Consider the following 23595-nt stretch of genomic DNA (forward strand, 5'->3'; position numbering starts at 1 on the left):
TAGGCCAGTGTCGCTACTGTCATTTTCCCAGGGCATGAAATTTTTATCACAGAATATCCAAGCTGATTTTTTGGAACGCTGGCAAAAATTCGCAACTCCGCGAGGTAATCGAAAGCTTGTGTGTAAAAAGTTTTCTCCTATCCTGTAAATTGAATCGTCTTTTGTTAAAATTAGCGGTAATTACCGTTACAAAGATTGACTAGACCATTTAAGTCCAATTTTCACATGTAATTTTTACTAACTTGTTTAAACTGTGTTAAGCTCTCCTTAGTCATCGTCCTTGGGTCTAACTCAATTTGATTCATGTCCTCTATGGCACAAAAAAGAAAAAAACTTAAGTGAGAAAACAATTCAACAGAAGAAGAAGCCAATACATAGGCAAATAAAAATAAATGAAACATATATCTGTAGCAGCAAACTCTCTTAAGTGAAACATCAGGAAACATATCTTGCTTTTTAATAGTTTACAGGAATTGAAAAGGAATGCACCATGAGATAGCTCATTCTCTCTTGAATGCACTAAGGTTTTGTTACATCGGCCGGATTTAATAGCCGAAGACTCTGGCACCAACAAGAAATAAAATGAAATAAATGAATGAAATGAAAAACTTTATTCATGTGTCCAAAGATCTAGCGTACGGAAATCCATACCTAACTGGGGACACCTAATTATAAAGAGAGGATACCAATCATTAGAAGCTTTAGTCGCGTTCCTTTTCAGGACCGCTGATTTTTTCTTAACATTTTTGATATTCCAGTGGTTTATTTTTGGATTTACAGGCTTGTTTGCTTTTCTAAGGCTGCACTTTCAAAGCGTATTGTTGTTGTTACTTTGTTAGTTTACTGTATATTCACTTCTTGATCTTTTAAATATATCGAGTACTTGTATGTTTTGACTGAAAGAAGGTGCGGTTTGTGTTAATACAGTAAGTTAAATTATTGATACCTGTTTCCGTCGAATTATTATCAGGGAATCGAGGGGCTCTTTCCTCTGGGGAAGCCATGGATGTGAGCAGAAATTACTCCTTTACCATTTTGCTATAAAAAATCGTTAAGATTCCGTTACACTCGCTCACGCGACGACACGCGTCCCGCGCGTGTTGTTGACCAGCACACCAGGGCGGAGCACACCAAGCAGTCAGCAGTCAGCGGTTAACTATAGGAGTTTGGTAGGTACTTCATGTATGGAGACATACCAGGAGTTTTCAAGATGGCGGTTTTAGGAGTGAAACGGAAAAAAAGTTTAAAGAGTTTTATTTGTTTTGCCTTGTGAAAAGAAAGGTTCTTTCTTTAATAGTGATAACAATGAAAAAAAGTGGGTTTATACTTGCATTTGTTTTGATGTGGAGGTATTTGGTTTGCAGAACCAATGGAGGTAAGAGTAGCTAATGGTACTACTTGTAGCTTTTTACACTAAAGTTTATTTCACGTAGTTTTTCATTCTTCATCCCTATGATCAATTACAATAGTAGTAAGAAAACGATAAACGTGTACTGGCTACTTTTTTTTCACTTCCTCTCTTTGCTTGATACCACTGGAGTGAAGCTTTACTAAAGGTACATTGTACGTAGGACCTTGTGAGATGTTGTTGTCAAGGGCGGTCTACAATGTAGCTGAAAGCTAAGCCGACAACTTGGTTATCTTGTACACTTTAACTTGTCTTGCGACGATGGAAAAACATTATCGCGAGAAAATTACATAAATTAGTGCAACTTGACTGTAACTTTGAAATGATGTTTTTATTGTAGCTGTTTCTACCTATTTTTTAATTGATTATACTGACCAGGGATGTTACTAAGATTTCAAGTTGCTAGGTAACTACAACAAATAGGCAGGGGATAAAACAGCTAGGGATTTCTTTTGGTTCTATTTTTCTTCTATTTTCCGATGAAAGTAGCCAAGGAGCATAGTAGCCAGTGGAAATCCTCTGCCCCCACCTCTTAATGCATATACGCCAACTCTCCCAGGTTATCCTGGAGTCTCCCGGATACAGCACTGATCTCCTGCTCTCCCATATGGGTCCCCAAATCTCCTGCATAAAATGGTCTTTCGAGCTTTTCTGTGCTTTAATTTGAAATTTAGCCTATTTTTTTCTCAAAATTCCAATTTTTTTTAATTCTTTGTACGGTTTCTGGGACATTTGCACATATTAAGACACTGACAAAGATTATTTCATCATTATAATTATGAAAGCAAATTTTGAGAGCACCTACTTCATGTAAGACTTCATATTATAATGTCCTAAGCCATGGTGGCTGGGTCAATTTGTGGGCAGGTTGTGTGGTGGGGGGTGGTGAAGCTGTTGACATTTGGGTGGGAGAGGGGAGGGGGGTGTTAGTGCAAAATAAAGAGTCTACAGATTTTAGATCTCCACAGGTTGGTATCTCTGTTAATAATAGTCCTGACGTGACTACCTTGATTCTTGATAAAATTTTGTTTTAATTCAGCGGTGGTGAATATCAACTTAGCTGGATTCCAGGATGGTGTACTTAATGTGCCCCAAAACAATGAGTTTGGAGAAATACAAGTAGACTTAACAGAGGCAGTGACATCAGTACAGGTTAGCTTATAATGTTGAGTAAAATTCTTTCACTCGTTGGGGAAGAGGAAGGTACCTTTTTGCCTGGATACTTAACAATGTTATTATTGGATGAGGCTGAGTATGAAACCAAGAATTTAGTAGATTGAGGAGAGTGTTATCCGCCTAGGCCAAAGGCAGATAGCACCCTCCAGGACTTTGCCTATGTAGTGATAAAAATTTATCAAGTGTAAACAAGGTTAATTCATTGCCCCATGTATTTCCTACTTAACAACCAGGCCACAGTTGTTTGCAGCTCTTTGGAAACAGGTCCTGGCATAACAGCTGTAGAGTTTACGAATGTCTCAGCTCCAGTTGGTACAACACAAGTGGATGTTTCATTTAGGTATGAAATTTTTGTCCACTCCTTAATGTGGACAGAAAACCATATACATATATGATTTTATTTCAACAATACTGGTATATTGGGAAGTTTGTGCTAAATACAGTGACATGGACACATACACTCATACCTTGTATGAGACAGATGCTCTTACATGTACGAGCTGTTTTTTAAAAGTTTGGTTCTTGCCACCATGATGTGGTAATATTGATATAAAAAAGTAGTTTTCCCTGTGTAATTTGTAAGTTCATTAGTCTTACTTGCCAAGCTTTGGTTGACAGTTGGCCATAAATAATTTTGTTTGAAATAAAATGTAATTCAGGATTGTACCATTTATCTTCCAATGTCAAAAAACTGATTTAAAAATACCGCACACTATCTAAGACAGACACCTATGAAACTGGCAATTTGTGTCCATCTGAGCGAGATGTCCTTCTCACAAATTGTCAATAAAAAGAGTATAGAAAGACATGGACCAACTCTAGATGTCCATTTTAGCAAGGTGTCTACCTTATAAAGATTCAACTAAAAGGTCTAAACAAAGTAAAGATTTAGGCTGGGACCATCTCCAGGTGTCTGTTTTAGGAAGGGGTGTATTTAAAAAGTATCAACGAAAAGGAGTAAAAAGAGGTAGGGACCCACTCTAGGTGTTTGGTTAAGCAATTTGTCCATCTTACAGAGGTGTGCCTTTAGAAAGAGTTGGCTGTAATAGCTACTAATCATGTTCAGGACAAATTTCTAAAGTTAAGATGGTAGCTCACTTATTGCTTGGTACATTACTGTATGTACAGGCTGCTTTGCATTAATTAACCCCCTTCATCCTCCTCTTCTTTATTTTTTTATTTTATTTATTTATTTATAGTCACTCACAAAACCTTACACAACATGAACAAAAGGTGTTAATTAAATTATAAAACTAATGTGACAAGGAAGCCTAACGAAGCTTGAAGCTTATATTAATAGGTTTCCTTCAACTACCTAGTGAACTAAGTTCATGGCTGAGTGCAGAGTGAGCAAGATCAGAAAATTAAACGACAGATCGGCTATCAGTGAGATAATTCTTTAAATTTCTTTTAAAAACAGATATAGAAGGAGAGCTAATTAGTGAAACAGGCAACGAATTCCAGATTTTAGGTCCTCGGTAAAGGATACTGAATTGCTTTATATTTGTTCTACAAAAATGAGGTCTATATTGAGAGGCTAGTCGAGTTTCGTATTGATGGACTTGATTACTACTTAAGAACAAGTCATGAAAGCTATTAGGCAAAAGATTATGGTGATAAGAATACATAAAGGTAGCGACAGAAAATGAATTAATACTAAATATGTCAAGGACTTTAAGCTGGCTAAATAAAGGGGCGGTATTTGCTAGAGAGTGAGCTTTTGTTATGAGTCGCACTAGACGCTTTTGCAAAAGGTAAATACAGTTTAGGTTGGAACAGTAGGTGGAGGACCAGGCGACATTACAGTATATTAAGAAAGGATATACAAGGGAGTAATACAAGGTCATCAAAGTTTGGGATGATAGGTAAAAGCGGGCTTTCGCAATAATTCCCACACTTTTCGAAATTTTTTTTGAGACAAAATCAATATGTGGTTTCCAAGAGAGATGCTGGTCAATGAGAACACCTAAAAATTTTGTCTCCGTGATTTGCTTGATCACGGTATTTTCCAGAGTAAGAGGGACATTAACATTGACTTTCTTTTGCCTTGAATGAAAAATCATAAAATTTGTTTTAGTCAGATTTAGGGATAACTTATTCACTTTAAGCCAAATAATTATTTTTGCAAGTTCATTGTTAACAATAGAAACGAGGTGATTGGCATCTTTATGGGAACAAAAGATACTTGTGTCATCAGCAAACAGTAAAGATTGAGTGAGACTAGAGACATTAGGAAGATCATTAATGTAAATAATAAACAAAAGAGGTCCAAGAATTGAGCCCTGCGGGACGCCACATAAAATTTTCCGCGGAGAAGATCGATGGGACCCAAACTGGACAAATTGAGTCCGATAGTCAAGATAGCTTTTGATCCACGCCAAAGCAGTATCCCGAATACCATAGTGTTGCAGTTTATGACACAATATTTCATGATTAATTGTATCAAACGCCTTAGAAAGATCTAAGAAGATGCCTAAAGTTGTTTCATTTCTGTCGATAGCTGAAGATATGTTGTTGATCAAGTCAATTAACGCTAATGCAGTCGAATGATTATTACGGAATCCAAATTGTTTCGAGTATAAAATATTATGCAAATTTAAGAAATTAATCAGTCGGTTGTACATGACTTTTTCAAAGAGTTTAGAAAAGGTTGGAAGAATTGATATTGGCCTGTAATTACTAAAAAGTGTTGGGTCATCTGCCTTAAAAACTGGAATCACTTTGGCTATTTTGAGAGATTCAGGAAACACACCAGTAGACAACAAAGTGTTTATAATGGTTACAAGAGGCTGCGCAATATTTTGGAAAGACTGATGAACTATCTTCATGGATATATTATCATGTCCAGGAGCTTTGTTGGCGTTGAACGATTTAACAATATTGTTTAATTCACCGACTGTTAGTGGTTGCAATGAAATGGATTCGGAAAGAGCGCTGCTTAAGAAATTCTTGGGTGACGAATTTGTGGAAGGAATTTTGCTCGCCAAATTTGGCCCTATATTGGTGAAGTAATCACAGAATTCATTGGCAATGTCAGTAGGATTGCTAATTTCCATTTCATTTTTGGTGAAGCTTGCAGGATACAGCGATTTAGCGACACGCCTGTTGATCACTTCATTAAGAATTTTCCATGTTTGCTTTAAGTTTGATCTAGCCTTATCCAATTTGTTGTCATAATAATTTTTCCTGGCGATACGAACAAGACAAGTTAGCTTATTTCTAAATGACTTATAGCTGGATTCACGCTCATGACTTGGTTTCCTTAACAACAATTTATACAGCCTAGACTTTGTTTTAATTGATTTCAAGATTCCAGTTGTAAGCCACGGATTATGCAGAGTTTTTAGGTTTTTCCCTTGACAAAACTTTATCGGAAAACTCTTGTTATAAAATTCAGTATATTTTTGTAGGAACCCATTGTAAGCGGCGTTAGCATCAGCATTAATTAGAGAATTCCAATCGAATTCACACAAAAGGTTGTTAAATGCATTAATATTCTGACTAGAGAAGTTGCGAATGGCAACACTTTCCTTAGGCTTAATTGTTGAAGAATGAGCATCAGTGTAACAGAGTGTGAAGATTGGTAAATGGTCGGACAGATCATTAATAATGAGTCCATTGTCACACAAGGCAGAAATATTGTTAGTAAAAATATTATCAATCAGGGTGGCGCTGTACGAAGTAAGTCGAGTTGGTCTCGAAATTAGCAGGTAAAGAAAATGAGAAAATAACGCATTAACAAACTCATTCGTAGCTGAATGCAAATCAGTGTTAAGAAGGTCTAAATTGAAATCACCCATTACGTAACACATTTTATTGTCCCTGGTTACCCGATGAAGCAATTGGTGAAAAGATTCCAGGAATTCATGCAAATTAGCAGAAGGAGGACGATAAACTGTACCGATAATAAAGTTTTTTCCATGCGGATTTTCAATTTCAACAAAAACAGAGTCAAATAAGGCGGAGTTTGACGAGCACAAATCAGACATAATGTTAAAGTTGAAAGTGTCGCGTAAATAAATGCCTGCGCCTCCACCAATCCTGCCCACTCTATTCGATGAGATGAAACAATAGCCAGTAATGTTTACATAATCTTCGTTAATATCATTTAGCCAAGTTTCTGAGATACCTATAGCTGAAAACTCATGTTGCGAAGAATCTAAGAGTTGGGTAAATTTGTCAAAATTTTTAAGTAAGCTACGAGCGTTTAAATGCAAAAGCGAAAAGTTGATAGCATCCTTCTTATTACCAATTAGGTCATTTAGTTCTTGTTCGTTATAGTAACTACATTTAGAGGTAAGATTCAGAAAATTACTATCTGGATCAATGTCACTGGATATTACAGTATTGCAATTACTTATCGGGTTAAAGTATAGGCATTCTAATCGATCATTATTAAAACGCACTGGGCCGTGAGCTAACTCATAAAGGGCAAGATTAAAAGACACATCGTCGAGATCATTAAAAGGAAATTCGCTCATATTAGCAAAGAATTAAATAAGGAGTCAACTTATCTGAGTTAAACTAGATCGAGGGTCTGTCTTTGATTATCAATTTATCCAACACAAAGTAGGCAATTTTTCCGGCTTGCTTTGCTTGTTTTAGTTTCGGCAGTTGATCTTTACGCCTTTGAAGAGTTTCAGCCGCAAGATCTTCATTAACAAACATTCCGTCTGGCCTTACAATCCTCGCGGCCTTTAATATTGGATCCTTTTGCTTCCAGCTTACCAGGCGACAAATAACTGTACGAGGACGCGTAGATGAAGCGTTGTCGTCAGAGCGCCGATTAACTTTACCAGTACGATGAGCTCGCTCGATTTCCACCTTGAAACGAAGATTGAGTTTGGATTCTAGCGCGACTTTAGCTTCATGGCTAAAGTGACTTCCTTCCCTGGGATGCTCTTTGCTTTTTTGAAAAAGTAACTTGACATAATTTATTTTGTACTTTTTATACATACAGGATCATATCCCCAGGTAGACCTGTTACAATCCAGTGTTCAGCCCAGAGTGAAGGAAGCAATCCCCAGTTTACATTACCAGGATCTAAAGGAAACAATGGGTGATTAACTCACTAAATATAGTTTCCTAAAATATGTCCTTAACCCTTTAACCCCTGTCAATATCAAAGTCAGAATTCTCATTTGGTGCCCCTGTATGTTTCTACTGAAGAAGTGGAGAGAAGTTGTTGAAGTATTAACTCATTATGTTTGTTGTGATCATGTCCTTAACTCCTTTCACCATTCCATTTAAAAAGGGTTGATTTTACAACAGAGAAATTTGATGCTGATCACTCTTAGAGCTTGAAGGGTTAATACATGCAGGGTTGAGATCACCTTTACCTGCAGCCATGTTAAAATCTATCAGAGAGCGTAATTATGATGTGACTTTGATATTCATGTACATGATGTAATGAGCCTCACCATGGCTGCATTAGTTGAATTTTTGTAGGTGTTACAGGTCAAATTTGATTTCAGGTCAAAATTTTTTTGACTCTCAATTTCCTTTGTTCACTCTGGCTAGAAGAAAATGAAACTTGAGAATCAAACTAGGTTAAAATCAAGATATAACCTGAAATCAAATTTGATGTGTAACATAAGCACTTCGATATGCAATTGTGTCACTCACTCACAACATAGACCTATACACTGTAGTTAGTCATGATTAATCAGCCGCAAGGGAGAGGGTCTGGTTATAAAACTCTGTAGTAGATCGATCAAAATAATGCTCATCAAAACTTTTCATCACGTTTTTTTGTTGTGACTGGAGACAAAATCATGAGGTAAAATGGAATTTTTGAAACACACTTAGCATGTTCACTGTAACATGATATTTGAAGAGTGGTCGTGTCAAGAACCGTAATAACTTTTGCTCATGGATACACTAAGACTGTTTTACTTTAAAGCATTAAAGTTCACAGTCTTAATGACAGGTGAAATTACACGTGTTTTTTAGCAGTCCATGAGTTCCCCCAAAATAAATGCCTGTCTTACGCAGTAACCTTATCCTGCAATGTCAGTCAGGATTATTTTAAGTGGAAGTACATGTTAGAGTCAAGACTTGACTATCCACCTCTCATTTCTGTTGCATCTTACTTATTTGCTATCAATGGATTTGATTATTGGTAATAATGCATTTTATTTAGCAGCTCACTTCACCCTGTTATATGTACATGTATCTCAAGATGTGAAGTACATGTACTTTTAAGAGGGCTTTTATGACATTTAAATTACTTTTACTATCTGTACATGATGAGCTTTTATAGGTTTATGAACTCTGCTTACAATGTTTATTATTTTTAAAGTATGACTTTTCTCTAAGTGTTTAGTACTAATTCTTTCTCAGGTCCTTGCGTGTCATTAAAGCACCAACAGTTCACATTTGTCCTGATGTCATCTTAGTTCACAAGTATTTACTCAAGTCAACTGTTGAAGTGCAGTTCAGGTACTGTTGTTTATAAATATAAGCTACTTGATTTATTTTTGATAAAAGTTAAGGTTAAAGGTTTTCTTATTGTGAAATGGCACTTAGCTTTAATATCAAGCTATAGCTTACAGGCGCTCCACTCAAATACTTAGAAACAAGTAATTCAAATATATAAACACAACAGGATTAAAAACCCCAACTGGCAGGAGGAAACCAGTTTGCTATATACAAGCATGGCTGAGGATTTGAACTCAAGACGGCAGAGAACAAACCCCACAAGTGACCAGAGTTGGACTCGAATCTGGGACCACTGGATTGCGAGTCCGCTTTGCTGATCACTCAGCCACACAGGCTCCATTTTAAACCAAAAACTTAACATGGTATTTTATGAAGGTTTATCACAATTTGTTATTATTTTCTTTTCTAAAGAAATGTTTAATAATATTTTGATTTAAGGAAAATAACTTCTCAGGTTTTAGTCAAGCCAGGTCATTAGTATACAGTGTACCCCCAAGATTCCATGAATGAATTTATTATTCAAAAGTTGAATCCATTGGTAGTTGAAGATCTTAGATTCATCTCTGCATTCCTACATGCATAATAAGTCATGAATTCACATGCGAGGTAGTCATGAAATTTCTACCAACTCAGTTTTCATGACTAATTGATGTAAATGTCTTCAAAGTAATTTTGTCCATTCAAAGACTATTCAATCTCACTGACCACAGAGAAGTTATGGTAAAAACATTCACTGCTCATAATGCATGCAGAAGTGCAAATTTGAATTTGAAACTGGTTTCGACAACAACTAATGGATTCATTTTTCAAATAATTCATTAATGGAATATTGAGGAAGGGGGGGGGGGGGGGGAATTGCATGACCTGGCTTGACTGTACTGTAAACCAGTACTCAACCTAGTTTGTTCCGATATTTTCTTTGTTGTGTTTTCTAGCCCTAATTATATGGTGAAGGCAAGGGAAATTCCGCTATAATCTTCTATTGGAATTTACCTGCCACATGTGTCATTCAATTAACATTAACTTAAATTATTTTTATTTGTTGCACAGTGAAATGATACAACAGTTTGTGGTCAAAGTGAAATGTTCTGTAGTTGAACCAGAGCCTGGTTAGTCCATCGTATCATTTAATAAAATTTTATAATGACAAAATCTTTACTTAGACCCTCTGCATAATTATGTGAACAATGTAAAAGTATCATAATTGCAGATTAGTTCTCATTTAGTTCAGGATGGTGTGTATAATATATGCAGCATGTTATCTGATATGTTGATGGTCATGGAGTTGTGGTTGCTGCAGACCATTGACCAATAACTGACAGATACTGGGCTAACACCCTGGATGATACATGTATCTGGACAGATTTTAAGCAAGGAAAGAAGGTCAATGTCTCACTCAAGGGAATAGATCATCGTCAGTCCAATACTGTATGCTTTTGTACAGTAACCCATGGGCTCCTGATTGGGCCATTTAAGCTGTGACTCTGCCATTACTTGTCTCTCAGTCCTTTGTAAACACTAGGTTACTGTGTAATTCACATGCTTGGCCTAAGATGGATCGTTCTTAGTTTCCCACATTCCCAGTTGAGTGCTGAATGTCAGAAAAAAAAACGAACAAAGAGGAGAACTAGCCAAATTAACATTTTATAACTACCAGTAGTCATAGTCCTAGTACACCAATATTAATAGGGCAGATCGACTTCACAGACCTAAGCTTCTCTCTTAAAGAAAAAGGTACAGTTTCTGTTTTGCTTTACTCACTAAGACTTAATGTCACACTTAAAAAAGTTATCTTGTACACATGTGATTTTGATACTTTTTTTATGATTCTGTATATCTAGGTGGTCCAGCAGTGTTGCAGTTAAGATTTACAGAAACTATTGTGAATCCTGACGTCATTAGAGCCCAGGTACCACATGTTTTATGGTGGCTCGCAATGATTGCTGCATTTTGTAGCAATTCCCTGATATGTGGATAAATACTTCCCCTCTTTTAACCGCAGCAGGATTCAGTGCTCAGTCGGTAAAGTGCTGGACTGCAAAGCAGGAGGTCATGGGTTCGATTCCCAGGGCTGCACCACTACCCAGGGTCTTAAAATAATTGAGACATTATGTTGCTGCTTTTGTGCAGCAAATGGCTAGACCTTCGTTTGGCTCTGATAGCCACGTAAAATGGTGGTCCTGTCTCCGGAAGGAGACAAAAAAAATAGTGCGCCCAATTAGTACTTTTGTGCTGAATACATTGACACTCAATTATGAAGGTGCATCTTTTTTTCCAAATGACGTGACAACAACTGCATCAAACAAATGCCCAGTCACTAGTAGACATGACACCGTCACATTCTTGGTGCACAAAATTCCCATGGCAGTGGTAAACTTAAAAATGCTGCTAACTCAAAATCGAAAATGGGTTTGCTAAGGATGTCTATGACAGACTGTTCCTGTTCTGGCAACCTAAAAAATGTTAACAAATTTTACATGATATTTGTTTACTAATAAAGGCATGGAATCCTGATGCAATGAGGCACCTGGAGACCGGGGAAATGTGTTCCTTGGTATGTTATTTCAAGGTGCTCTTCCTTACATTTTACCGTAGCTGGAGCAAAGAAAATCATTGTGTACCGGGAATTCGTTTTATTTTCTAGGGTTTCATTTTATCAAGGTTCTACCTTAACGGTGTAATTTTGAAACATATCATTAATTTACCATGAAAGTGAGAGCACTAAAAGATGCTCAAAAGGGAGATGTTAATACTTGAGGAAATAAGATCTTTGGTTTTGTATCTCAAAAATTAAATTTTCCTTTCTTTCCTGTCTGATTCAAGTAACCAAACAACTGGCTTTTTCCTTCAACTGTTGTAGGTTTCGTATGAGATTGTTGCACTTGGTGCTCCTGTGCAAGTGGTCTGTAGCGCACAGTCGACTAACCTTACTCAGAAGCCTCCAGATCCAACACCCTCAACTCATCAGCTATCAAGCAGTGTGAATCAGACAGTACTATTAAGCAGTGTGAATCAGACATCTGTATCAGCCAGTTTGCCTGTCTCAAGTGTAAATGCATCTGCATCAGTTATTGGAGGTAGTTCGAAGAGGAGGCGGAGAAGAAGCATCCTTTCTAGTAACAGGACAGTACATCAGTATCAGTTTAGCACTTCAGCAGGTAATGCAAGTAACTCAAACTGAATCCTGTCACGTTGCCACCAGACCATCTCGCCACCAACCAAGTCGCTAGCAAGAGGTCGATTCGCTGCCAACCAACTTGCCACCAAGACTAATAACTCTAAATACCCAGGATTATACCGTAAATCCTCTATTAAGCCCCCCGGGGAGCTTATTTATTTCAAGCCCATTTGAGGGGGGGCTTAATAGAGACGGGGGCCTTTTTGAGAGGGGGGGCTTTTTTAGTTTAGAAATGACAATTATGGTATCAGTTCTCCATAAAGAACTAGAATACGAAGTGGAAAAGCTCAAGTACAAGAAGTTTTAGGTCATACAGCCGAGGATCAGAATCAAATGCGATCTTCCAGTTGGTGAATAAACCATCCTGGATCAGTCCGCACGAAGTTTTATAGTCGTGGTTGATTAATACAGGCTATCAATTATTAGTGAAGAATAAATTGGGGGGGGGGGAGGGGGGGCTTAATAGAGGATTTACTGTAAGACAGTACGGACCGGTTTCCATTTAATAACATGTTTAGTTCTTTCTTAAGTTAAGTTGGTCCTAATTGAAACATGCGCCGAACTTCCCATGTTCTTACTGACATAATTTAATACTGACATGGTAGATTCAACGGTTAAGATATGACGTGAAAGTATAAAACATCGGGGCGGATGTGCTTAACGGAGATATAAAAATATTAAATGGAAACCGATTATATGGATTTCCCGTTATAGCAGCTTAAGTCCTGGGTAAGTGGGTCAGTTATAGGGGTATTAGTCGTGGTGGCGAGTTGGTTGAAAGCGAGTCCACTTCTTGTGGCGATTTCGTCGGTGGCGAGATGGGGGCGAGATGACCGTAAATCATATCATTAGTCACCGAGGTGACACCCAGAAGGGTACTTAAGGCAACTTTTGCTGGGTAATGCTACTACTTTGTGGCCTTATAATGTTCCAACTCCATTATAGTCAGTGGAGAGTTTGCTCGCAGGTTATAGCCTTTACTACCTCGTTCCCCTGGTCCCACGGACCCCTTGGAGCGAGAGAGAGGAAGACAAGGAGAGAACCCTGGGAACGAAGTTGCAGCCAATAAAATTGTAGACCACATCTAAGTCAGATTTTTACAGATTGTTTATCTCAGCTTTGTTTTCAAAATGTGCGACGCCAGCCTTAGTCAAAGATGTATTTTTTCTTTTTTGCCACAGGGCCTCCTGTAACGTTCGCTCTGGACGTGTCTCCTCTACGGATTATGCCACGAGCTGGCTTTATCCGGGCACCTAACGGCAGTTTCAGCGCAGTCCTGGCACTAGACCAACCAGCTGACAACACCGTGGACATCACGTGTTCTCTAGACAAGGTGTCGCCTGGGGCCGACTTAAGCAATACTTCAGGGCTGTGTTCCAATACGCCAACAGATAAATTGACATTTGCAAACAGCACTGTGGAGATAAAACTCGACCCTGTTACAACTGAGTTCCAGGTCAGATTTACTGTAGAGATTTGAAAAATTAAATCTTTGTTTACTATTATACTTTGTTAACTTCGAATTTTAACAGGACGAAGCGCAATTAGTTTTCGTCTTTTAAACTATACTAACAAAGTAGTTACGAAAGAGAAAGAAAATTCTTTTTTGTGTGTTTACATACGTCCTCCACAAGACATCTCATAAGGCGGTATTTTTACGTCTTCGTTGTGCAGTGAGCAAAATTATGTGATGCATGAGCCAAATTGTTATTTGTCCATTACATTTACGGTATTGCGGCTTTGCTCGTGTTTGCTAGAACCAACTAATTTTGTAAGGTGGTGGTGGACCTGTCAGCATAGCCTACATGCAGCTCCACCCTCCCCCTGAAAAAAGAAAAATGGTGAGAGTTTCCCATTGTCGTTTTGCTTATTCGGATGCACCTTAGCGGGAGGGGAGGGGGCACGGAGGCTGAGTGCGGTTACTTGTAGGCTTTATTTCGTAGAAGTGACAGAACACGTGGGCATCGCCACTTTTAATGACTACAGTATGGGTGATATTTCCTTCAGCACCCTGCTCACCGCCTAGAAAAAAAATTGGCCAAATTTTTTTTCTAATCAACGGAAGAGAACGCTAGTAAATATCTGTAGTTTAAAGATCTTCCAAAACAATAACAGGACCCAGTGGTTCCGAGTAGAGAGTGTTATACAGTGAATGAATATATTTCAAATCCACTGGATAACACTTTGACCTTGCCACGTGGATGGTGTTTTATCACAGGCATCCCAAGCTCACGTTACGAGGGTGGAATGTAATTTCTGTTGACGCGAGCGAACTGGTTTCGCGTCGCAAGCGATCGTTGACACATTGTGTAGTTTATTGATTAAAAGGTAAAATACAACGATATTTATTGTTCGCAGACCTCAGTATTTTATTTCTCATCAAGAGCCATTATGGCTCTTGTTCTCATACAATGTCTCAACGATCGCTTGTAACGCGAAACCAACACGCTCGCGTCAACAGAAATTTCACTCCACCCTCGTAATGCGAGCTTAGGATGCCTGTGGTTTTATTCATTTACAGTAGAACCTCGATAACTCGTACTCGGATAACTCGAATTCCCCGCTAACTCGAACTAAATTTCCTTTCCCTTGATCAAAATTTCACTGAAATTTACCCCGCTAACTCGAACTGCTTTTCGTTGCCCTTCAGAGTTGGAGTTACCGGGATTCTACTGTATAACCATTTTTGTTAGCAACTGTGGCTTGGAGAATCTCTCTCGTGATAAATTTAGGATGTTGCAATTGTTGTTTTCTAACTTATGCTTATCGTGACGAACTTCCTTTAGACTAATGAGTTGTTTAAGAACATAAATCTGACGTTGAGTGGAAGCCCTGCTTGGCGCACAGAGGACGTGGTGCGAGTCACTTGTTGTGGTCGGGATACAAGTTTGAGTCTTCGGTACGTCAACGAGACAGCGGTAGCTTTCATCTGGGTTGAAGTTCGAAAGTTACAACCAGTGGACTGGAACAGTATCACAAGTAAGAATAGGAGCGTCGCGAACAAAGAAAGAAAACTGTTTTTAGCTTTATTGGCAAACTCGGCTCAACTATTTTAACGTGAATCTGGAACTTGTTAATAGATGAACAGACGGTTTGCAGTTTTGTGTTTTAGACAGCTTACATCTGAAAATGTTTTCCCTAAAGTGCGTTGTGCATTATTTTTTGTTAATTCTCTAAACGGAGAAAGAGAACTAAATAGCCAAACGTAGCATAAAAGGAAACATTACATCATTTAGACAGAACAATAATTTAGAATAAGCACCAGAGTAAACTCATTATTGCCTTGGTGTACTCTGAATAATTTTGAAAATAATCGTGTTTTTGTGCCTAGGTGGTCAAAGGAAGGCTACACTTGTGTCTGATATAGATTTGTCGTGTCCCTGCGACTTAAAGGAGAACTCCTGTGATACAGGCTGTTGTTGTGATCAGGTATAAGTGCTTCACACTGTCCTCTAGAATAACAAATACCTACATTAAGAAATAACAGGGAAAGACAAACAGGACTACTGCTAAAGGGTGACCGCGGCCGCTTAATGGAGGTGGCAGTTCTAATACCGTTTAGTAAAATCCAACTGGTGGTCTATTATCAATGTTGCATTCTGATTGGTTGGGCTACTATTAGGCTATATGTTATAGCCCACTAGTAGTAAAAAGCGCCAGCTTTTAAAACCAAAACAGTGGCGGCTGAATTGTGTTGTGCTAGCTAAAGTTGTTTTCTCTCAATATTTTTGACCAACTAGTTGGATTTTACTAAAACAATTATTCCTCTCGCCCTGATGGCCTCTGAGTCAATAGCCCATCGGCCTCATGGGCTATTGATTCAGAGCCCATTCGGGCTCGATGAATAATTGTTAAAGATTCAGTGTGTGTGTGGACGGAAAATCGGGACGAGAAAAATTACCCATTGAATACAAAGCCGTAATAGGCCATTTTACAGTTGTGGGGTTAGCGTTCTAGCCTTTGAGTGAACGCGAGGCTGAGGTTGAGCTTGTTTTAATACAAACCCCCTTTCTTTTTCTAAGGGAGTTAGTCTAAAAACAACATGATATACATATTAAAGCAGGACAGGCTGTACCAAAACAACGTCAACTTCAGCCTCGTTTCCACCTGTTTCTATAAAATGGGCTGTTGGCTAGGCTTTGATAGATTCTACTCGCAAACGTAACATAATATGCCACTAGCAGTGCTCGTATATTTTTGAAATTAAGGCAGGTATTGTGCTAGTTTTTGCGAATTTTGCTCATTTTTGCTAAAAATGCAGAAATTATCCTTCTACTTTTTACTTTAAATTTGGTTAAAGCACCTTAATAACCATTTTACAAACAAGGAAATGACAAACACATTTACCCTGTTTACATCTAGAAACTTTAAGAATGCATAATTCATTGTCTGACAACTATAAAACCAGCGCGCGAACGCTATCTGGGGTAACCGAGCCAGTTATGTGTATAAGTCCTGTGGAAAGTGTCCTAGGACACTTCTTGTAGGATGCAGGTCCATGAATGTGATAATTAGCAGACAAAAAATCGATTTTCTTACTTAATTTGCCTGAGACTGTGATCTCAGGCCAAAAAAACGGTTGCACGATCAATAACTGACAATTTTGTGCTGCAAAAACCTGCCACCGTACTTTCTTCATTTCACCTGTCCTTTTATTGGTTGCTATGGCACCGTATCTGACCATTGTCCAATTAAGTAATTGTTTATTATTTCGAAATGTTCCATATTTATTGCTTTTTACATCATGGCCAAAAGGCTTTGTATATATAACTTCAAATAGCATTTGCTAGTTATTTAAGTGATTGCTTGAATGTGTATTCTCTCTTAAGGATTGTAGTGACTTTGAAAACGAGAACGCCAATTGCATCCCAGGATTCTTTGGTGGTGCTACTTCAGAGAGACCTTTCGAATTTAGTTGCCAAGCCTCCTGGCCTGACGCAAGGGACTGGCAACCATTCCTCTGTGTTGCCATTAACAACAGTCCATTTACTGGCTATTTTTACAATCTCACCAGTCCTTCTCTTGCTCAGGACTCGGCATCGTTTAACTCGCTTGCGAGGAATAAGAAAAGGGAAAGTTTTACGTTTGTGGAGAGCGAAGAACGCCGAACCACAATCTCGAGTGGGTTGTACACAGTGGGAACAAGTGTGAAAACAGCTGCTAACGCTGAAGATGTAAACTATGTTAGAGCCACAGTGGGCGTGTTGAGTCTACCGCAGACTGTATTCAATGGTTTGTGCTCCCAGGACGTACCCGTTAGATTTCTGGAACAAGTTTCCTCTCGCTGTGTTCTTGAGTTGGAAGAGTCTCTTTGTAACTCGCAGTCGCCGTGGAGTGCTTTGAATTATTTGATGCCCATTCAACTCAATCGCCCCACGTGCGTACAACCACCCTCTGTTCTGGCACAAGGACGGCTCAACGAAACAGGAGGGCCTCCTGAGCTTGCCACAACAGACGTACGATATTATTGTACGGATATCGCGGCTTTTGTTTCCGCGGCAGCTAAGGAATCGGAAAACTCGCTTACTAATAATTCTTCGTCGTTATTTGAGAGCAGCGCGCAGGAAAGAGCAGATCCCACGAGGTGTGCGTTTGATGATGGAGAAACTCTACCACCAGCACCGGTCTTTAACAAAACAACGAGGTTATGCACAAACGTAGTGGTCAAAGTTGAATACGAGTTTGAATGGCGTGACAGGAGGATTGACGCGGTGAAAGCAAGAGTCACGCTTGGAAACGTTCAAATTCCTGCAGTTAAAACAAATACCGGTCTTGTCACTTCTACCGATGCTATCAACACCCTAAGCCAGAGCTTTTCTGTAAATTTCACCCATTCACCGCTACTTAATTCTTCCAACTTCCGCGAGGCTCCTTTTCAGCGGTCAGGGAATCCAGGCTACCTGCTCGGTCGACCGGTGTTGAGTCGCCTGGAAAACAGTTCGGGACAAGTGAGTTGTAGAACGTTTTGTTGCTATCGCTGTGTTATACGTTCAAGGAATAATAAAGACAATATTGCTGTCGAAGATGGTGATGATGATGATGGAAATCACTGATAGTAATGATCATATAAGTAATAAAAGAGGAGGATGGAATATAGTTCTACCCTTTAATTTTGTTTGACCATTGAAATAAAGCTTCCTCTGCCGTACTTTACTGAGCACGATACCCTGTCTGTTTTATTTTCCCTCGAATTTGGACTTTTTTTTCAACTTTTGGGATGAAAGAATTGAATTTTGTTGCTCATTTTTGAGAGAGTTTCTTGGAAGAATAGGGCAAAACTACTTTGCTAGGTTAATGTCACAACGGTTGGACAGAATGGCCCTCCTCTGATTGGATAGGAACGAAAAAAGTAAAATCAGAGCTCCATGTAGCCTGAAAAACAGCCGACATTTCGCGACGCCACCACTGGTTTTCCAAACGTCTGGAAAAGTCTTCAGAAATTACATACTGATGACGCGTCACTACCCAGATGTAGGTAATGTTTCTGATTGGTTGAAAATTTGCTTCATCCAATCAGAAGAACTACCGGGATCTGGATAGTGAGGCGTCATCAATATGGAATTTTTTCGGTCGTTTCTTTGACGTCTTGGAAACCAGTGGTGGCGTCGCGAAATATCGGGTTCTTTCTCAGGCTAAGATCAATGTTGCATATCAAATAATCAGTTACTGATACTGATGAATTGTTTTTGTCTTGTTTAACTTGTTGCAGCACCCTAACGTTTTGTTCGCCTTTCTAGGTTATCGCTGGCAAACTCCAAGTTTGGTCCCCAGGCCATGATGGTCTATGCGCGGGATCCAAGCTTACCCCTATCCTCTATGGCGAAGATGCGCTTTCTGGCTGTCTATTGCGGCTATCGTTTGAGGACATGCGCAACTGCTCCTATTTAAGAGAAATGGTTCGAATTAACCAGAATCGCCTGATCCAAGCCACACATGTTGGTCGCAGTGGTAATGCAAACCTTAGCGTCCTCGCTGATTGGCTGCCAGTAATAAGGTAAGGTATTTAAGAATCCGTAACTTTTTTAAGTCTTTGAACCAACCGCAGTTAACCCTTTAAGTCTCGATAGTGACCAACATCAATTTTCTCCTAACAATATCCACACATTGTCAAGAGATACAGTTATGAGAATCATTAAAATGATCACCAAAGAGAGAATGCTTTGATCATTTATGAAATTCTCTCAACACATTTTTTTATGGAAAAGTATTGAGATCAGTTTGGAGAATTTGTATGTGGATATTGGGGCTTAAAGGGTTAACAGACCATTTCCGAGTTGCCCCAAGCCTCTGTTTCAAGGCGAGACTAAGTGCGAAGCTGTTGATATGGAAATGAACTCATTTTCTCAAGATAGATTTTGCACTTAGCCTCTTTTTGAAAGTGAGAGTTTTTGGAGCCCGGAAATGGCGAATTGTCTAAACTTGCTGAAAAGAAGTCAAAATTATGTCCCCGTCGTCCAGTCGTTACTCCAGAGAATCTACACAAATTTATTTTGCGCTTCAGAAAGTATCTTTGAGCCAAGTTTTGTTTCATTTTGTGATTGTGTCCTAAGCAAATTCTCTGTGAGGCAACTAAGCGCCAAACAGTATTGTCGAAATGCTGTATTGTTGAAGTCAGTTTCCGAAAGCTTTTAAATGTAGTTCACTGGACTTGAATTGGTAAAACTACAATTAAGGCTCTTTTATTGAAGGAAATTTTGTTAATGCGGTTTGATACGTTTATAAATAATGATGAAACTTATTGAAATCTTTTTATTTTGTTTTGTTTTGCTTTGTTTTATTTAGAGAGCCAATAAGCAATAATTCCGAATCCTCCTCGGAAGAGGGAACTTGTCCCGGCATTCCTAGCGGAGTAATAATTGAGATGCTGGTGACGGATGCTGGAAAATACGGCGGCGTACCTCAGTTGGAAATAGTGGGAACGAGAATCAAGTAAGAATAAGTGTGATTATACGTCGCCCGTTTAGTGTCTGTAATACTAACAAAGAGAAGGGAAAATAAAGAAATTCTCTTACGAAGACACGTATTTCACCTTTCAACACACCACGCGTAGTGTCATTCTTCTTGACAGTTCAAAGGCGAACTCGAGATTTCTATTCCTTTCAAGCGATCACAAGAGCTCTTCGAGATGCCTCGCCATCGCTCCTCTTCGATGGAAAGAATTTTCAACTGAGTTACTTTTTTGTACACATCCCGCGTTACCTTTCGATCTCACTGAATTGTTTCCGAAAAACAGAGGTTGCTCGTAGCTAAACGAAACTGTAATGTAGGAATAGTACTTTTATCCCGAACCATGCAGTCTCTTTTAGTTCCACAAATTTGCGTGAAGTGGTTTGTAATTGACACGCCGCACTCGCTCATTTGCATTTCTCGGATTATATTTATAATTTAACAGCGAAGTGTGCAAATGACGTGAACTTTCGAAAATACTTTTGATATTTTGTCTCAGTCGAGCATGTTCATCGGCAGCTAAATTTCCCGCGTTGTCGTCTTACTTTCACTTATTGCACCTAATTTTTTCTTGTTAGATTCCAGTTTAGCACGTGGCAGTTCAAGTGTGTCAGTGGTGTAAGTTGTTCAGCCCCCAGTGATACTGATACAAACTTAATTCAGTTGGTACCCAGTCCCTCAGCTACTCCAGCAACCGCAGCTTCATCCACCGTCCTTGACACGTCACAAGCAACTATGTCACCTCTGGCTTTGAGTTCAGTACTTAACTCTAACTTGGTACATCCATCCCTCTTATCAGCATCTTCATCAACCAGTGGCTCAACAAACATCACAGAGATCAACCCTAACTTCGTACCTTCATCCCTCTTACCAGCATCTTCATCAACCAGTGGCGCAACAAACATCACAGACATTAACCCTAACTTCGTACCTCCATCCCTCTTACCAGCATCTTCGTCAACCAGTGGCGCAACAAACATCACAGACATTAACCCCAACTTCGTACCTCCATCCCTCTTACCAGCATCTTCATCAACCAGTGGCTCAACAAACATCACAGAGATCAACCCTAACTTCGTACCTTCATCCCTCTTACCAGCATCTTCATCAACCAGTGGCGCAACAAACATCACAGACATTAACCCTAACTTCGTACCTCCATCCCTCTTACCAGCATCTTCGTCAACCAGTGGCGCAACAAACATCACAGACATTAACCCCAACTTCGTACCTCCATCCCTCTTACCAGCATCTTCGTCAACCAGTGGCGCAACAAACATCACAGACATTAACCCCAACTTCGTACCTCCATCCCTCTTACCAGCATCTTCGTCAACCAGTGGCGCAACAAACATCACAGACATTAACCCCAACTTCTTACCTCCATCCCTCTTACCAGCATCTTCATCAAACAGTGGCGCAACAAACATCACAGACATCAACCCTAACTTTGTACCCCCTTCCCTCCTGCCAGCTACATCATCCAATGATAACGCAACAAACATGAAAGTGAGTTCTGGATCGAGCCCTACCGCCGCTCACTCATCTCTCCTGTCACCAACGGCGTCTTCATTATCTAGCCATCTCACTGTAAGTTCATCCGTCAGTCCTCCCGCAAGTGGTACGGAGAACACTAGGAACTACCCGCCTCACTTCCAGTACTTTATGGTGACAAGCTCCGTTGTTTTCATTAAAGTGCCCGCCGTCAAACCACAGAGAGTTAAAAGGTCAGTCTATGCGCATGCGTTGAAACGACAGTCATGTTCCGTGTTTCTGTTCCATTTTTCATGGATTGAGTCCCCGTCAACGTTCCTTTGGTTCTGTGTGTGTCTGCAATAACCCTATTCGGCGCCTGTTGAGCGGTTCTTATGCGCAACAAGTCGACAGGGGTCCTCTTATATTCAATCAACTTCCTGTGGACACCCTCGGGACCGCCCGCGTGCGTGTAATAGTACGATGATAAAACTGAAGAAAAAACCTACTGCTGTCTAAATGCCCCTCATTGCCCGTTATAACGAGAGTAAATGTCCTTTCAAGACTAGACTGTGTCCGTAAGTCCGTAATAAGGGGATTTTGTTTCACTTGAACGGCGAACGGGGTATCAGATGACGGGTCAAGTGCTACGTTGGTTGTAGTCTACCACGCAACCGTTTTTGTCCCATCACGCAACGCTCCTCCCCAGGAGGAGCAGGAGCGTTGCGTGATGAGACAAAAACGGTTGCATGGAACGTCATCAGCTGGGACGATGAGGTAAATTGTTCAAAGTAAAGGAATTTAAAACCCAAGACTACCACCCATTTGTCAAAGCGAAGCATCATTTTCACCTGGTCAATTTGCTTCATTCTGATGTAGCGTCTTTCACTGGGGATTCGCTCGGACGAAAAGGGTTTATAGCATTCGAAACTTTAGCTCTCAAATAACTTAACGGTGGCAAATTCATCTTCTTAGAAGCCCATCTGATCTTATCAAGTAAAGTGACAACTTTAGTCGCGTTTCTTAGGTGTTAAGCAAAGTATTGTGATAATACTTTGCTCAACACCTACGCAACGTAGCCAAATTCTCAAAACGTTTTTTGCCACCAAATGAAATTTTGAGTATCAGACTTTCGTCACTGCAAATCCAACATAACTTCCTAAGACAGTCTCTACTGACAGTATACTAATACTAACACTACTTTGTTGACCCCACGACAGGTCGGTGGATCAGACTGGCATTTGTTACAGAGATGTGTGCAAAGAAGAACTGTTCTTGCCACTAACTGAGGCATATCAGGGTGAACCTCGTGAGAAATCATTGGCTCTTTCTCTTTTTCTTATTTTCTTGGCTCTTGTTACCTTTGCTGTGACCAGACCTTGGGGATAAGTCTGGTCTTTACGCCTGTTAGAGTCAAGTTCTGACTGTTTCGTGGCAGCTTAAGCGTCAAGTCCAGGCGAGAGATTCTAATTTAGAGTCCAGTCCAACGTGTTCCGTCGGATTCTGCCCTCGTACAAGAGATTCGAACGTAGGGATCGCCGTCAAAATTAAAACGGGCGATATCGGTGGGCTACAACCACGGCAAAGACGTCCACTAACACTACTAACCCGCAACGAAATCAAGTACAGGTGGTCTCATATACTGGTTTCAAATGAGTTTGTACTTCAGCAACTTCGTGGGAAAATAGTTTTGCAGGCCAGTTCAAGTAAAAAAAGACCATTTGTAGTGAAAGAAAGAGAAAAGAAAAAACAGACTTGTAGATTAAAATGGAAAATAAAGTTAATAAGAGTAGAGTTGGAATAATGTCTTGTTTAAATCTCATTTTTTCTGTTACTGTTGTTTACTGTTTCTCGTGTTCAGCCCTTTCTAGCCCGTCCACAGACGTTTTTTCTTATTTTTCAGTGTAAAGAGACCATAGAGGGTCTGTGAACAGGCTGCACGTGTAATCGGTTCAACCGTTTTTAAATCCTA

The 23595-nt window shown here is 39.5% G+C and overlaps 1 protein-coding gene across 1 annotated transcript; it reads left to right on the top strand.

Annotated features, from left to right (window-relative positions):
- Nucleotides 1-1203: 1203 nt before the first annotated feature.
- On the top strand, nucleotides 1204-23595 carry LOC140953095 (uncharacterized). The gene is made up of 16 exons (XM_073402593.1): nucleotides 1204-1375; nucleotides 2448-2560; nucleotides 2818-2924; nucleotides 7545-7643; nucleotides 8927-9025; nucleotides 10076-10134; nucleotides 10867-10934; nucleotides 11886-12183; nucleotides 13385-13659; nucleotides 14990-15182; nucleotides 15535-15632; nucleotides 17033-18151; nucleotides 18941-19197; nucleotides 19986-20132; nucleotides 20729-21877; nucleotides 22844-23595. The coding sequence occupies exons 1-16, from the start codon at nucleotides 1306-1308 to the stop codon at nucleotides 23010-23012; spliced, it is 4320 nt and encodes a 1439-aa protein (XP_073258694.1). The 5' UTR covers nucleotides 1204-1305; the 3' UTR covers nucleotides 23013-23595.

This window comes from Porites lutea, chromosome 11 (genome assembly GCF_958299795.1).
Source record: "Porites lutea chromosome 11, jaPorLute2.1, whole genome shotgun sequence".
In the NCBI taxonomy this organism is placed as follows: Eukaryota; Metazoa; Cnidaria; class Anthozoa; order Scleractinia; family Poritidae; genus Porites; species Porites lutea.

What these genes read in the sequence shown, in the direction of transcription:
- LOC140953095 (XM_073402593.1), top strand. Translation starts at nt 1,306, where the DNA reads ATGAAAAAAAGTGGGTTTATACTTGCATTTGTTTTGATGTGGAGGTAT. An exon ending in GGATCTAAAGGAAACAATGG is followed by an intron (nt 7,644 to 8,926) that starts GTGATTAACTCA and finishes ATTCTTTCTCAG; the next exon opens with GTCCTTGCGTGTCATTAAAG. An exon ending in TGTAGTTGAACCAGAGCCTG is followed by an intron (nt 10,135 to 10,866) that starts GTTAGTCCATCG and finishes CTGTATATCTAG; the next exon opens with GTGGTCCAGCAGTGTTGCAG.